Genomic DNA, 16,164 nt, shown 5'->3' with positions numbered 1-16,164 from the left:
GAGTGAGTGAGTGAGTGAGAGAGAACAAGGGGAGGAGTGGGTTCATTGTTGCTTGCTTGCTTTTTTTTTTAGGTGTCGCATGAATAACATAAGTCAAGGTAGCTTCATTTACCCACTTTACCCATTTATAAAATGGGTAAATACAAAATTGTGATCTCAGCTCTCAGTAGAGGAATGTGGTACCACCTTGTGGATTCATGTTTCAACGAATGCTTCTTAAAAATATGTAAATATACGATGAGCCAAACGAGCCAGTCTTTTGAACGGCTCTTTTAAGCGAGCCAGATCCATGGCTCTGGCTCACTTCAAAGAGCCATAAATTGCATCTCTACAAATACGATGCTGCGGGGAAACACACCGAGACACTTCTTCTCAAATGATCTACTGTAAGGGAAATGCGATCGCTTCCCCCTCAGTTTCCTGGCTCAGCTCGTATTTACAAAGCATCCTCTTGCTTTTTTCTCCCCCCAGGATGCATAAGTCTGTCTCGCAGCTAAAACAAAGTTCAAGCGGCTAAGCTGTGATTGATGCATTTCTCTGTGTAATGCAATAGCGCATACGTTACTGTACACGGTGAGTGTACAGTGTGTTATATCGAATTCCTCTCCTGTGGAAATGATTCCTTCGGTTCGGATGCACGACGGCCACACCTGAGTACTACGGGTGAAATATACTTTTAATATAGTCTATCGTTGTTGTCGGGTGGAGACCCTGTATGTCCAAAACCGCTGATTTAAGATAGTGAAAAATAGCTGATCTACAAGCACACAACGCCTCGCATCGTAGATCTGCTATTTTCACTAGTTTTGTGGGACAGTCTTGTATGATGAAGCAGGGCTTTACTTTACCGAAAAAACATACACATTTGAAACTTGGAGATACAAGGTCTCTGCCTGACAGTGACGCTATGTAGTATAGGTTATCCTTCCAAGTCGGTCTTCTCACCCGTGACCCAAAACTGCATTATAAAACAAAAGGCCAGACAGCAAAGGATTAATATCCCTGTGATATTGTTGTATGTTGTTGCTGCTGGGGCAGAAACCTTGTATCTCCGCATCAGTTTGTAAATCAATGCCATATTCTGCGTCGCACAAGACTGCAAATTTAGACCACACACATTTAGCACATCACAAATGTGCCATTATGACGTTGCGATATGTTGTGAGCTTCAGCTATTTTTTCTTTTTTTTTCATTTGACGTCCACCGGCTGTCAGTCAGTCAGTCAGTCAGTCAGTCAGTCAGTCTGTCTGTCTGTCACGTCACACTTTTCCCCTACTCATATCTCTGCCACCGTTGCCCCGATCCATGCCAAACTTTGCACACACACTCCTTGGCTGCCAAACCACAACCCCCACCCTCCATCATTTCTCACATGGCCCTCTTCTAGCGCCACCATGAGGCCGATTCTTGCAAAACATATTTTTGGACACTGCTCCTACACATTTTGCCCTAAAATCACGCAGAGCGGTACACAATATCTCTAAAGTCATGTCATCAACATGGATCTGTCCCATTTCCCATATTCCCTCCTGATTGGCTACCATTGCCTTCTAAAGTTTGTGTATGCGACCTGACGGTCGCTTATCTCCCGCTTAGGGAGTCTTAATGGTCTTTAATCTATTATGGTTAAAATGTAGTTCAAAGTTACAATAGGTCTGTATAGGAAGGGGGCATGTCTGATAAAATGAATAATATCTAAATACTGAACCAAGCAACTTAAAAACTGTCCCAGGTGTCCCAAAAGCCTGAGTAGACAATAAAATGACCAAGAGTTTTTTTCCTTTTTTTTTGGAAGTGAAATATCCCAACAGCTTGTGACTAAATAATAACTTTAGATCCATTGGAACTCAGGATCAGTGGACGGACGTCACTGTTACCTTTTGCTGATGACGGCTCCGGTGTTCATCTTCATGCAGGTGGCCTTGCGGACCTGAACTCCCACGGCAGCACAGGAGGCAGAGTCGTCCGTGGAGCTGTTCCCCGAGCTCAGGGTTCCGTTCAGAGGCACGGAGGAGGAGGAGGAGGCTTGGTCCTGGATGCAGGGACGTGCAGAGAATGTTAGAGAGGCAGGGGCTGACGCCTGATTTGGAATCGCACATGAGTTCTGGGCGGAGCCGTTTGTTTTCATGCCCCGTCGGCAGGTTAGTTACTCACCAGCGTTAGTTTCAGTGAGGTTAGGTTTAGGGTTAGGGTTAGAGTTAGGCATACTTTTCCTGAGGTTAGGGTTAGGGTTAGCCTAGGCATAGTTTCACTGAGGTTAAGGTTAGGGTTAGAGTTAGGGTTAGGTTTAGGTGGTCGCACCTCCACCTCCGCACCTCACCTCCTCAAGCGAACAAAAAAGAGTGCTCCCTAGCTCCAGTTCAGCCAATCAAAAGCTTCCATGGGCGGGGTTTGCCCAGAACTCATGTGCGATTCCAAATAACGCGGGGCTGACATCTCTAAAAGGGCCTTTTTGGTAAAACATCAAAAATAGCAGACCTCCAGCGCGTTGTGAGCTTGGAGGTCAGCTATTTTCGGTGCTTGATGCCACACTGAACTAAGCATAATCAATACTGGAGATGTGGCATAACGGCATGGATTTCTACACAGAGAGGGCAATTCTTTCAACATAATTGATGCTGTTCATTTTTTCTGCAAATTCTGATTTAGTCTTAGTCTTTTGAATAACACACCATTTAGTCTTAGGACTATATATACAAAAATCGTTTAGTCTTTTAGTCTTAGTCAACAAAAACACTTCAAGTTCAGGAGAGTTTGGACAAGGACATTTCTCTTGAATGTTGAATGCTGCCTTCAAGTTAATCAGGTATGGCATGGAAAGAGGGCATTTGCATTTCTTTCACCATAGTGAAAATTGCATTCATGGTCTGGTGAGGGCACTTTTTTACAGACAGATAAAAGGGCAGGGACTCAAGCCCCCCTTGATGTCTATAGCCCCCTCTCCCACTATGAGGTGGAATCAGAACTTTCAAGAACCTGAACCTATTTTTCTTTTGGAAATTCCTGGTTAGGTCTGGTTATATGGAAACGTAAGCAGAATTTGGTCCCGGAACTTCACGAGTTCTTGAAAGTTTTTGGTTTCCGGAAAGTTCTGGTACTAGTTCAGTGGCGTCAGTTCAGAAAAAGGTAAGGTATGGCAACATGACTGGTGTCTTGCACGCGCAAGACACCAGTCATGTTGCCATACCTTAGCAACAGGCATGAAATATTTATTTTAATTTATTTTTTCCCCCCAAAATGTCTATGGTTTCTTGGGCTGGATATGGCAGCCTGGAACAGTTGTTCAAGTGCAGCTTAACTTGACATAATATAGTAAACGTGCCACAATTAACAATAATGAATTGCACCTGTGCAGCTGACCTGCGGAACCTGGGAATATACCATTCTGTCAAGATGGGGAGAATAAAAGTGTGGAGAATATAATTATAATACCTTGTTAAATTTTGCATTTGTTTGTTATTTTAATGTGATTTAACAACATAACCAGCACAGATAGAAATGAGACATTCATGGATTTATATTTTAACTCTTTGAGTGCCACCCCTTTCACCACTAGAGGGCGCCCAGTGGCCATAGAAAATCCCATAGAGATATGCTGGTATATGCAGAAGCCCTGCAGCCATGACTTGCCTGAACACTTTCCTTTGTGCATGTACAGGAAGAGGATGAAGTTAGCTTGAAGTTAGCTATTGGCTACCAAGCATTTTAGAAGCCTTATTTTCGTCAACTTAGCCATGATTAAACCTTGCACACCTCATGCATGGGAAAAAAACAGAGAAGAATGAGCTCTAAAAAATCCAATGCAATCCTGGATTGCATTGGAGTGGATTTGTGCAGTTTGTTCACAGCTTTCCAACAAAAAAATCCGATTGGAAATCCGTTCAGGCATTCTTGAGATAATCGCCATTATGGCTTTATGGCTGCCCTGTATGTTAGATGGGGTTGTATGGGGGTGGAACATGCAAAATCGCGATTGAAATCATGTTCACCAGATTTGATGGGGTACAAAAAAAAAAAAGATAAAATTCAAAAAAAAAAAAAATCAATTTTTTTTTTTTTTTTAAAGCCGAACTTGTTCGGGATCGGCACTCTGCGATACGCTAATAAAGCCGAACTAGTTCGGGATTGGCACTCAATGAGTTAAGTAACTTGTATTCTCCCCCCTGGACCCAGGGTATGGCAGCTGCATACCCCTGCCATACCCAATTGACGCCCCTGTTCTAGTTCTGGTTTGGCCCTGTAGTGGAAAAGGGGCTCATGTGTGCACGTGCCTGGTCCTGGATGCAAGGGCCCCAGGCGGAGGTCTTCCAGTAGAACACCATGCAGGAGTGGTCGTTGCACGGCCTCCACTCCTCTAGCGCTGTGACTGCAGGACACTCCTTACCCCCTGGAACCACAACGAAATACAAAAAATTAATAAAAAAAGGAAAGAAATCGTTATTGTTCATATGTTTTAGAACGGGTACACATTATTGTGTATCATTATTTTATGCTTTAACTATTGAAAAATAGCAGATATACGAGTGCCGCGCTGTGAGCTTGTAGATCTGCTATTTTTGAAAAATCGTGAAAATTTGAATTTTGACCCGATTCTATAAGTGTCTTTTGAATCCTTCTAAGGTTTTTTTGAAAAACCTATGTTTCTATGTCAGCAATCTGGCCAGCCATCGTCAAAGAAAAGGTCCTTTTCACTTAACTGGAGCTCAGTTAGTCTGTTCTTGAGAGACTACTATGTCAGTGGTTCTCAAACCTTTTCATGTGAAGGACCCCCAAAATGTTTAGTTTTTTTTTAGTTTTTATTTAGTTCCAGGGACCACCCAGAAGCAAAATTTTAGTTACAAACGTTCACTTTGAAAATACATATATTCAAAGATTTGCACACATTTTCACAACTTTTTCAAAAATAGCAGATCTACAAGCTCGCAGCGCGGCACTCGGTGCCGCTCTGTGAGCTTGTATATCTGTTTCTGCCAAAACTGTGCGCCCGCTACACGTCGGTTTAACCGTGAACGATTCAACAGACTTTCTTTCTCACTCTGAACTTTGGGGTTTCTAAACTTCTAAACTTCTCCTTCACAACAGCTTAGCTCTTTTTGTGTGCTAATAATAAACAAACTCAAACAATGACAGACTGTAACGGCTCTATTAAACAAACAGCAAGGTATGTCGTCATTCTGGACGGGTCGGGTGTGTCCCTGCACACACAGTGACTTTGATAACCACAGACTTTAAGCCTGTTGACTCAGCCTGGTAGTTGTTTGTTTGTCTTTCATTCTTTCTTTTTGAAGCAGTGAAAGCCGCTTCCAAGGAGTGGCTTTGTCTGTCCCGTACAGTCTGTCCCATAGGCTTCCAAGGAGTCCTGTGTCCGTGTCATGTCCCGTGCATGCAGTATTGAGGATTGGCCAAGCTTCACATGACAATTTAGCCCTCCAGACAAAATCATTCATTCATTAAGAATTCATAAAAATATAGAACTAAAACACATAGAAAGTATAGATCTAGAACACCAAATGTATAGATCTAGAACACATATTTCATAGCTCTAGAACACATAGAATAAAAATCCACGCTTCACTTCGAACCGAGGTTTGATTTTTTTCTTTCTTTATGAATGCTATAATAATACAGTGCTTGAGAATTAAAGGACAACACCACAATAAAATCTATCTAGGCCCCTTTTCCTACTTATATTGATCTCAAATGACTGTCCATGGGGTCTATTAGGCGGAAAGTTGTCATTACAAACACGTCCATGCCTTGGTTGTCCCACACAAGCCACCACAGTCTCATAAATCATGTTTTGGGCTGAGCATTCAGCACAACTGCCAATTGAATCTGACCAATGGACACTTTTGTTTGGCTCTGCACTATTAACTCATACCCCGCAATTTGCAAATACCTTCGTACTCTCATATGCCTCTGTCTCCATAGACTTCCATGTAATTCATAGTGCACTGATAATGTCATGTCCATGCCTAGATCATGCACCACGTGTGTGCACATTGCTCACAGCTTTCAAACAAAAAAATCCGAATGGAAATCCGTTCAGGCATTCATGAACTAGCAGCCATTATGTTTTCCTAAAATGTAAACAAAGATGGCTGCCATGTTTGAAATATGGGGTTGCTATGGGGGTTAAACATGCAATTTTGCGATTGCTATCATGCCTACTACATTTTTTGGGGTCCAACATTTTTTTTTTTTTTTTCAAAAAAGGGAAATTCTCGGGACTATCAGGCCTGGCGGGGAGAGACATTAGCATATTCTCGGGACTATTGGGCCTAGCAGGGAATGAGTTATTAGTATTAATTGCGACCGTAGGGAGCAAGTTTACTATGAGAATCTTCACAGCTTGACCACATGTATACTGTACGTGTATACGTAACGCCTGACACTGTGATTCCCCTGACACATCACTGTGATCGTGGCTTGTATGAGACGTGAAGGTACACTCAGAACAAGTGTCATGGCAACCAAACTTGCACTTTCCCAGAATTGCATCTTTCTAGTTGTAAATTGTACTCATTACGTTGAATGTCTCTAAGGACCTCTCTAAGGTCCTTGAGAAGGCAGTTGCCAAGCAGTTGTGTGACTTTTTACACAACAACAATTTATTTGAGACCTTCCAGTCAGGTTTCAGAGCACACCATAGCACTGAGACAGCACTTGTGAAAGTAACAAATGATATCCTGATCGCGCTGGATAACAGACTCCTTTCCGTGTTAGTTTTGCTGGATCTTAGTGCCGCTTTTGACACTATCGACCACCATATTCTGTTACAACGACTAGAGCACCTGGTTGGTATTCGGGGTACCGCACTGGGATGGTTCGAGTCCTATCTGTCGGACAGATCTCAGTTTGTAAACGTTAATGATACATCCTCACTACGTGAAAAGGTCAGATACGGAGTCCCACAAGGCTCTGTGCTTGGACCAATACTATTCACCCTATATATGCTTCCTCTGGGTGAAATCATTAGAAAACATTCTATACACTTCCATTGCTATGCAGATGACACTCAATTATATCTGTCAATGAAGCCAGATGAAACGGATCAACTGGCTAATCTGCAAACATGTCTCAAAGACATAAAGAGTTGGATGACCAGTAACTACCTACTCCTCAACTCTGACAAAACAGAAGTTATCGTCTTGGGCCCTAAGCACCTAAGGGACAAACTAGCAGATAGGAACTTTGCTCTGGATGGCATTACCGTGGCCTCTAAGGCTGCTGTGAAGAATCTGGGGGTTATGTTTGATCAAGATATGTCTTTTCATTCTCACATCAAGCAAACCTCAAAGATTGCCTTCTTCCATCTGCGTAACATTGCTAAAGTGAGGCGCATCCTGTCTCAAAGCGATGCAGAAAAACTAGTCCATGCATTTGTTACCTCCAGGCTGGACTACTGCAACTCAGTATTATCAGGCTGCCCAAGTAAGTCTCTGAACAGCCTACAGCTAGTCCAGAATGCTGCCGCTCGTGTATTGACAGGAGCCAGAAGAAGTGATCATATCACTCCTTCCCTGGCATCTCTACACTGGCTCCCGGTTAAATACAGAATTGAATTTAAAATTCTCCTCCTCACATACAAAGCATATCACGGTCTGGCACCGCAGTACCTCGAAGAGCTCATTGAGCCTCGCAGTACTACTAGACCGGTGCGTCCACAATATGCAAACATGCTTGTCGTTCCCAAAAAAATACCTAAGGCCAGAACAGGAGCCAGAGCTTTTAAGTATCAGGCACCTCAGTTGTGGAACCTCCTCCCAGTCTCTGTCCGTGTGGCAGACACACTTTGTGTTTTTAAGACTAGATTAAAACGTTTCTCTATGATAAAGCCTATAATTAGGTTCGTTCGTTCGTTCGTTCGTGCACTCGTTCGTTGCTTCGTTCGTTCGCTGCTTCGTTCGTTCACTCATGTCCGGGTGCATGTTGACACCATGGCCGGGCTGACAAAAGGCCGTGGCTCTGTGAGACAGCGTACAATCACTCCTAATCCCAACCTACTAAGTTACTGGGTTGGGCTGAATAATGGGTCAGAGGGGAGGGGGAACCCTCCTCCCTCTTTTCCCTTTTGGTTGTGTGGGTTTGTGTCACATTGGTGCAATTGTAACTAGCACTGTGCCTGCCATTATAAGGCCTGCCACTAATTCGAACTCCGGGGATCATCCCCGGAGTTTCTTTTCTGTCTCCCACTCCACAGTTCCAGTTCCTGGAAACTCGACAACCTAAAAACCTCAAACTCGACAACTCAGCTGCTGGGATTGCTACTAAAACTCGACTACTCAGCTGCAGACCAAGAGTGTGACTCCGGACCGGGCCTCCATGAAGCACGCCTGTGGACCTGCCTGGATCTCTCTGTGTCTATCTCTTGCTCTCTCTTTGTTCCTTACTGTCCCCCCGACTCGGTCGAGGCAGCACGGCTGTTCACCCCAGAGTCAGGATCTGTCTGACGTTTCCTCCTCCTTAACCCTTAAGTGCTGTTCGGGTCATTTTGACCCGTTTTACATTTTCATTTGGAAAAAAAAGGTAGAAGTTGAAAATGTTTCCACCTGAAACTCACTGGCCTTAAAGATTCTTCTGAGATGAACATGTAAAAAAAATATTTTTGCACTACACCCATGCTACACCCCCCTCATGTTTTTTGAACCTTAAGTGCTGTTCGGGTCATTTTGACCCGGAAGCACAGAAATACACAGTATTATGCCAAAACACAGACACACAGTCACCCCCACTTCTAACACCCCCCTTCCGAAGCCCCATTCCGAACCCTCCCCCCCTTCCTATAAGCATGAGCAATATTGCCCAGTATTAAATGAAGTAGTTTTTTTTACATGGATTCCAGCTAAATCAGTAAAAACGCCTAGCTCTTTCAGTGTTTAATGTGATATAGCAAAGCAGAAATGCAAACATTTACCATATATATCATATGAATTGTTTGGTATTGAGTCAAAGTCAATGTATCATGATGATTTGTTAAGTTAAAATTTATATTAGTGTTGTTTTTTTTAAACCAAATATCCACCGGGTCAAAATGACCCGAACAGAACGAAGGTGTAGTGAATCTGAACAGAACTTAAGGGTTAAGAGGGGGTTTTTCGTTACCATTGTCGCAAATTGCTTGCTCAGGGTGGGGGCCTCAGGCCTGTGAGGTATCCACTCGAGTTCTCTCGAGGGGGTACCTCACAGGTACAGGTTCTGCTCGGGTTCTCTCTCTCCTCCCCCCACCCCCCCTACCCTTACCTCCCCTTACCCTCCCCTTCCCCTCCCCCTACACGCGCATGCGCATGCAGCGCCTGTGTGTGTGTGCGTTCGTTCGTTCGTTCGTTCTTGTACACACGCATGCAGGGCCTGTGTATGTGTGTGCGTGTGCCCCTTGTTGTCTTTCCCTTGTCTCTCCCTTGTTTCTCCCTCTCTCCTCTCTCTCTCTCTCTCTCATGGCTCTTTAGCCTTTGTAAAGTGTCTTGAGATAACTTGTTATGATTTGACACTTTAACCCTTAAGTGCTGTTCGGGTCATTTTGACCCGTTTTACATTTTCATTTGGAAAAAAAAGGTAGAAGTTTAAATTGTTTCCACCTGAAACTCACTGGCCTTAAAGATTCTTCTGAGATGAACATGTAAAAAAAATATTTTTGCACTACACCCATGCTACACCCCCCTCATATTTTTTGAACCTTAAGTGCTGTTCGGGTCATTTTGACCCGGAAGCACAGATGCAGAGAAATACACAGTATTATGCCAAAACAGAGACACACAGTCACCCCCACTTGTCACCCCCACTTCTAACACCCCCCTTCCGAAGCCCCATTCCGAACCCCCCCCCCTTTCCGCACCCCCCCCCCCCCCCTCCCCACACTTAACCCCTGATGCACAGAAATGCAAGGAATCATGTACAAACACAGATACACAATCACCCCTAACCCCTTCCACCCCTCCAACCCCCCTCACCTCGCCCTTACCCCCTCCCCTCCAGACCCCCCAACCCAACCCCCCCCCCACCTCCCTCCCACACCCCCCCCGCCACCCCAGATGCACAGAAACAAAAGAAAGCATGTATACTAACACAGACACACAGTCACCTCCTTCCCCCCCTCCCCCCTCCTATCGCCCTCACCCCCCACACCCTTCACCCCCTCTCCTCCTCACCCCTCCCCTCCTCACCCCCTCTTCTCCTCACCCCTCCCCTCCTCACCCCTCACCCCTCCCCTCCTCACCCCTCACTTATCTGAAGTTTTCCTTGTGACTGTGCTATATCTTAGGGGAAATTTTACATTATTTTACATAAACATAAGGTGTTGTAAGTAACACTGAATTTCAGGGGTGCTGTGGATGAAAATGTTGTTTACAGGGGTGCCCTGAGACCAAAGTGTTTGAAAACCTCTGTCCTAGTGTATACGTTCAAGTGTATATTCATATGTGACGTTCATGTGTGTTCACATGTGTGTTCAGCTCTATGTGAGAATGATGTCCTGTCGAACCACAAGTATTCAATTAATGGGCATGTTGTTCATAAAAATATTGTCTGATTTTCATTTTGTCCTATAAGCATGAGCAATATTGCCCAGTATTAAATAAAGTAGTTTTTTTACATGAATTTCAGCTAAATCATTAAAAACGCCTAGCTCTTTCAGTGTTTAATGTGATATAGCAAAGCAAGAATGCAAACATTTACAATATATATCATATGAATTGTTTGGTATTGAGTCAAAGTCAATGTATCATGATGATTTGTTAAGTTAAAATTTATATTAGTGTTGTTTTTTTTAAACCAAATACCCTCCGGGTCAAAATGACCCGAACAGAACGAAGGTGTAGTGAATCTGAACAGAACTTAAGGGTTAATAAAATTGAATTGAAAATTGAATTGAATGTGCAAGTTTTCAAATGTATACAAATCTTTTGAAAATAGCTGATCCACAAGTTCACAATGCGTCGCACCCACACAAAATGTTAGAATAAGGAGATTAGGTATCTATTAGGGCTGCAATTACTGATCATAAATAAACACATTTTATTAATTGAATAATTGAGGATGAATAATTGAGGATGTGCAGGTTTAAAAACATATTCATTACATATTATTGTTGCGACCATCAGGTCGCAGTTAGTATCAAAACTTCCAAAAACATGGACATATTTTATCTTCGGGACAACATTGTCATTGTCGACGATAGCCAATCAAATTCATGTGTTGCTTTGTTTACCCAATGGAGGACATACGGTAATGCCGTCAGGACCACCTATTAGGAGGTTTTTTATCGGCTGAGGCCCGCTGGTCGCCCGTTGTTAAAACGTAATGTGAGGGTCCATTTGAAACCCCCTCAAGGAACCCTGAGGGTCCCTGGACCCCAGTTTGAGATGCACTAGTCTTTTTTTATTTTTAAAGATTTTTTGGGGGGCCTGGACCAGTAGGCCAGCGGGGTGCCCCAGGAAGCACAAGTATAATCATTTCTACTCACTTTCTCACTATCGCACATGCACATGTATGCACTCTCTCTAGCCCACGTGCATGTATACACGCGCGCGCACACACACACACACACACACACACACACACACACACACACACACACACACACACACACACACACACACACACACACACACACACACACACACACACACACACACACACACACACGCGCGCGCGCATGCACACACGGAGTACAGTAGATAAACACATGCAGGAATAAACAGAGGTAGATCAAATTACACCCCTTCTCCCCACACACACACACACACACACACGCACACACGCACACACGCACACACGCGGACCGTCTCTGCCAAGCGACAGATAACCTGCAACAAACAGCACTGTGTGGAACCTGGATGTAAGCTGGTGAGATTCATTTTTCATACAGTATTACAGATATGCATTTGGTAATTGGCAGCAGCTTATACTGCCAAGGCTCAGAACTGTCTGCTGAAAACACACCGTGAAAGAGCAGCCAAGTAAAGGTCTAGCGATACTGAGCGGCTGCCCACACTTCAGAAAGATTCAGGTGGACAGAGCTGACTGCAGTACATTTTCTTCAGTGCTGTACTTGCTGCAATTTTTGTTAATATCTGTTCTTTATTTAATAATTATAGGGTTTAAAGGGGAAGACCACCCATTTTCAATATTGAACTATGTCATTAATATACCTTAGACTTAGAGGAGTTGTGTGGGGGAAAAAATCCCCCTCTTCTGTGTTGCCTAGAACTGGAGGATTGATTTTGGGGTTTGTATTGCAAATCACAATGTGATGACATCACACCGTTGTACTTTACAATACAAACCCCAAAATCAATCCTCCAGTTCTAGGCAACACAGAAGAGGGGAATTTCTTTTTTATTTCCACAAAACTCCTCTAAGGTATATTAATGACATTCAAGTTCAATATTGAAAATGTGGTGGTTTTCACCTTTAAGTGACAAAGATAAAAGGGCTTAAAGGACAACTCCACACTCCGCACTTATATTGATCTCAAATGACCCATGGGGTCTATTAGGCAGAAATGCCCCTGTCGTCCAGTTTCCACAGCATTTTAATACTACTACACTAGTCATTCAACTAATAATATAGACTGAAGTAATTAAAGGACAACTTGAATGTAATTAGAGAAAAGAAGTGTTAAATTTCTTTTTTCATTTACTGCTTTCAATTATTTTAGCGATTTTAACAATTTTGATTTCAGTGGAGGCATGCGTACAAGTGGCTAAATATGGCTTTTTAGGCACAATAAGCCCTTTCCCAAGATGCACGGCAATCTTTCATGGGCGGATGTGATTATGGGAGCTAATAGTGTTACTGTAAATAGTAATAAAGAGGTTGTGGCTTATTGCGTCTAAAAATACATATTTAGCCACTTGAACGCACACCCCCACCCACTGAAATCAAAATCACTAAAATCGCTAAAACGAAAACACTCATCTTTTCTTTTCTCTGATTACCATCTAAAATATGAACCCTTGTTCAAAGCGGGTCATGTTTGGAATTGGAACAGCTGAAATCAATAATATATCAGTATTCCGATACTTAGGCTACACACAGACACAACCCTATAAGGATATAATGAAAAAATACATAACACAACATAAAAATTAAATAAAAGGACGTTTTAGTTTTTACCCTTCCCGGGGAGGGCCAGCACGAAGCGCGTGCGGCTCTGCCTGCCCTCGGCGTTCTTGGTGGCACAGGTGTGAGAGCAGGGGGACCATACGGACCAGGAGCCCACCACACAGTCCCCAGGACAGGCCACCTCACAGGACACCACCGCCGCGGGAGCCTCCTCCACACACCGGTCCCCGGGAACCTCCTCGCCTGCCGGGAGAGAACAAGTGAAATATCCACCTTAAAGACAAAATTACTGTTTAACCCTTTTGCTATTTTTAGGTTAAAGGGATATTCCACTTTCAACAGGGAAACACCTTATGGGCTTTTCTCCACACACACACCCATTGTAACTTCAAACTCCATTTTGATAGATTCATTAAAAACACCCATTATTCTTTCTGGTGACTCATACTACCCTCCTGGTGAGCAGGCAGTGTTTTTACGATAACTTTTTTTCATTTATTTGTAATAATTATTTGGGGAAATGGAAAAAATGAAATACAAAAAATAATCGAAAAAACACGGCCTGCTCACGTATTAGGAGGGTAGTATGAGTCACCAGAAAAAAATAATGGGTGTTTTTAATGAATCTATCATGGTTAAAATGAAGTTTGAAGTTACAATGGGTGTGTGTGGGGAGAGGCCCTGGGCCTGGAGGGCCTGGTAACATTTACATCAAATATCGAAATATTGAATCAAGCAAATTAAAAACTGTTCAGGGTGTTCATAAAAGCCTGATTAGACGATACAATTACCAAAAGTTTTTTTGAAAGTTAGATATCCCTTTAGACATTTCAATTTAGCCTTATAAACGGGTTATGACATGCAAAAGAAGGGTAAATCCGATTAGCTAGTAATGTAATGTTTTATTTTATATTATTGCTATTCACATGATATTTGTCTTGGGTACCCAAGTAGATAACTTCACTGTTTTTTCAAAGTGATTACAGTTTTGGCAGCTGTTATGAATTGCAATCATTGTAATGCATCCTATTTATACATCATTTCCTGTTGTCTTGGCACAACGATTCAGCCCGGGAAAAAGAGTTGTAGGCCCTCATTGCGCGCTATAGAGAGAGAGAGAGATCTCTCTATAGCGCTGCTGCTACTCAAAGATTTGCCATTTCAGATCATGACAAGTGACAAGCCAGTGGGCCAATTACATGAGTTATATTTCGTTGTTGTCGGGTGGAAACCTTGTATGTCCAAAACCATTTTAAAAATGATTTAAACTAGTGAAAACAGCCGATCTACAAGCACACAACGCCTCGCACCGCGAGGCGTTGTGTGCTTGTAGATCTGCTGTTTTCACTACTTTTGTGCGACAGCCTTGTATGATGAAGCAGGGCTTTGCTTTGCGAAAATATGTACACATTTTAAACTTGGAGATACAAGGTTTCTGCCCGACAACGACGATTTACTTTATTGGCCGCCCAGCCCCCAAAATGGAACGAAGGCACACATTTTATTTTATTTTTTTTCCTAATGGCCGGCCTGGACCGGCTGGGAATGAACCGGCCGTTCGGGAGTTCCCGAGTGTCCCGCTTTTCCCAATGGCCAGCACGTCCCTGACAACAGGATGGAAAAGCGTACGTTGCTCCTGTCCAGTTGAGGTAAATAAAATCATGTGAAAAGTCAAAAGGAGATTCCTTGAGTGCAGGCGACTTCCTCTTTTTCTTATGCTATCTTATACCAAAAAGACTATCTAACTTGGGGCTTTCTGCTTTGTTGCAGATATCTTTCTCAATACTGTAAGTGTCCCCCGGAATTATAATATAACTAGAACATTTGCAATTTGTGAACTTGCAAGTGTGGTTGCCCTGTGTTTCAAATCATATTTGAGTTTTGGGAAGTGAATTTCAATTATTTTGGGAGCTGTTTGTTTACCAGTAAGTAAATGCATCTTGTGCATTATTATCCCATATATGAGTATAAAGGGGTACCCTAACAGTGCATCTATAAACTCTAACAGGGCATCATCTTTTTCGGGGGGAATGCCCATATATGGACATTATGGTCTCATGTGGTCTATGATGTCAGTCATCTCCATATTTGCGAAAAGTTAATATTAACCACTGACTTTAATTAAAGTCAGTCATTTTCAGGGGAAAATTAATTCACTAATGAATTTATATCAATTAAACAACACAACTTTTCTCTTAGAAAAATGCAAATTGCAAATTCCTGATGAAGCCGGTCGATTTGACATATGGCGCGAGTGTGTGGCGCCAAAACTGTTGGAGGAGTAGGCGTTAAACTTTTAGTTACTCTAGAAAGAGAGAATAAAGTTTCCCCAGAACTATAGTGTGGTTGCCCATCAATATCGTGGATTTGATAATGAATAAGCATAAACAAACTAGTTCACGTACGCACATAATTTTACAATTAAAATTCATTTTATGTTGATGCCAGTTCCTCATACATTCCTCACTCCTCAAGGTCAGTGTGAGTCTGCGAGATGCGCCGCCAGAGATTAATCTGTGATGATTTTCAGACCGTTTACAGAGACCATGTGACTTACTGTATGCATCATAATGTTAATCTTCGGCGCATGACATCACTCCTTTAAGTCCAGTTCACTACAATGATTTGCAACTTGCAACCACGTTTCGTGACATTATCCTAAAACTGTGCCGACCTGCAACGGGTTGCAAGTTGCAACTTGTTGAGCTGCGAATCATTGCATGATGTGGACTGAGATTTTAACTCCCATGCTCCTTCAGTGCATTATATCATAATCTAAGCAGTGGTGTAAAATGTACTTGCAGTACATTCTTTACTTAAGTAAAAGAGTATCAATACTGCAATGTAGATGTACTCTGTTACAAGTAAAAGTCCAAAAGTATTGATATCAAAATGTACTAAAAGTACCAAAGGTAAAAGTACTCATTGTGCAGAATGTCCCATTTCAAGTTATCAAATGTATACAAATCTTTTGAAAATAGCAGATCTACAAGCTCACAATGCGTCGCGATGCAACGCATTGTGTTTGTGAGCTTGTAGATCGGCTATTTTCAAATGGCCAAAATGTACATGCGGCTGAAGTGGTTAATGTATGTTTT

At 42.7% G+C, this 16,164-nt stretch overlaps 1 protein-coding gene across 1 annotated transcript in view; it reads right to left on the bottom strand.

The window, feature by feature from the left end:
- The window catches only part of thsd7ba (thrombospondin, type I, domain containing 7Ba), a gene marked incomplete at both ends in the record, with an annotated part of 450,762 nt that overhangs the window by 220,164 nt on the left and 214,434 nt on the right, over positions 1–16,164 (bottom strand). Inside the window, 3 exons of the mRNA XM_080752925.1 lie at positions 1,879–2,026; positions 4,269–4,388; positions 13,118–13,309. Of these exons, the coding sequence (XP_080609051.1) occupies positions 1,879–2,026; positions 4,269–4,388; positions 13,118–13,309 (460 nt within the window). The remainder of the gene's footprint in view (positions 1–1,878; positions 2,027–4,268; positions 4,389–13,117; positions 13,310–16,164) is intronic.

This window comes from Nannobrachium achirus (genome assembly GCF_963921795.1).
Source record: "Nannobrachium achirus genome assembly, chromosome: 22".
NCBI lineage: Eukaryota > Metazoa > Chordata > Actinopteri > Myctophiformes > Myctophidae > Nannobrachium > Nannobrachium achirus.
The sequence above is the reverse complement of the archived record's forward strand: the minus strand, read 5'-3'. Positions and strand labels throughout refer to the sequence as shown.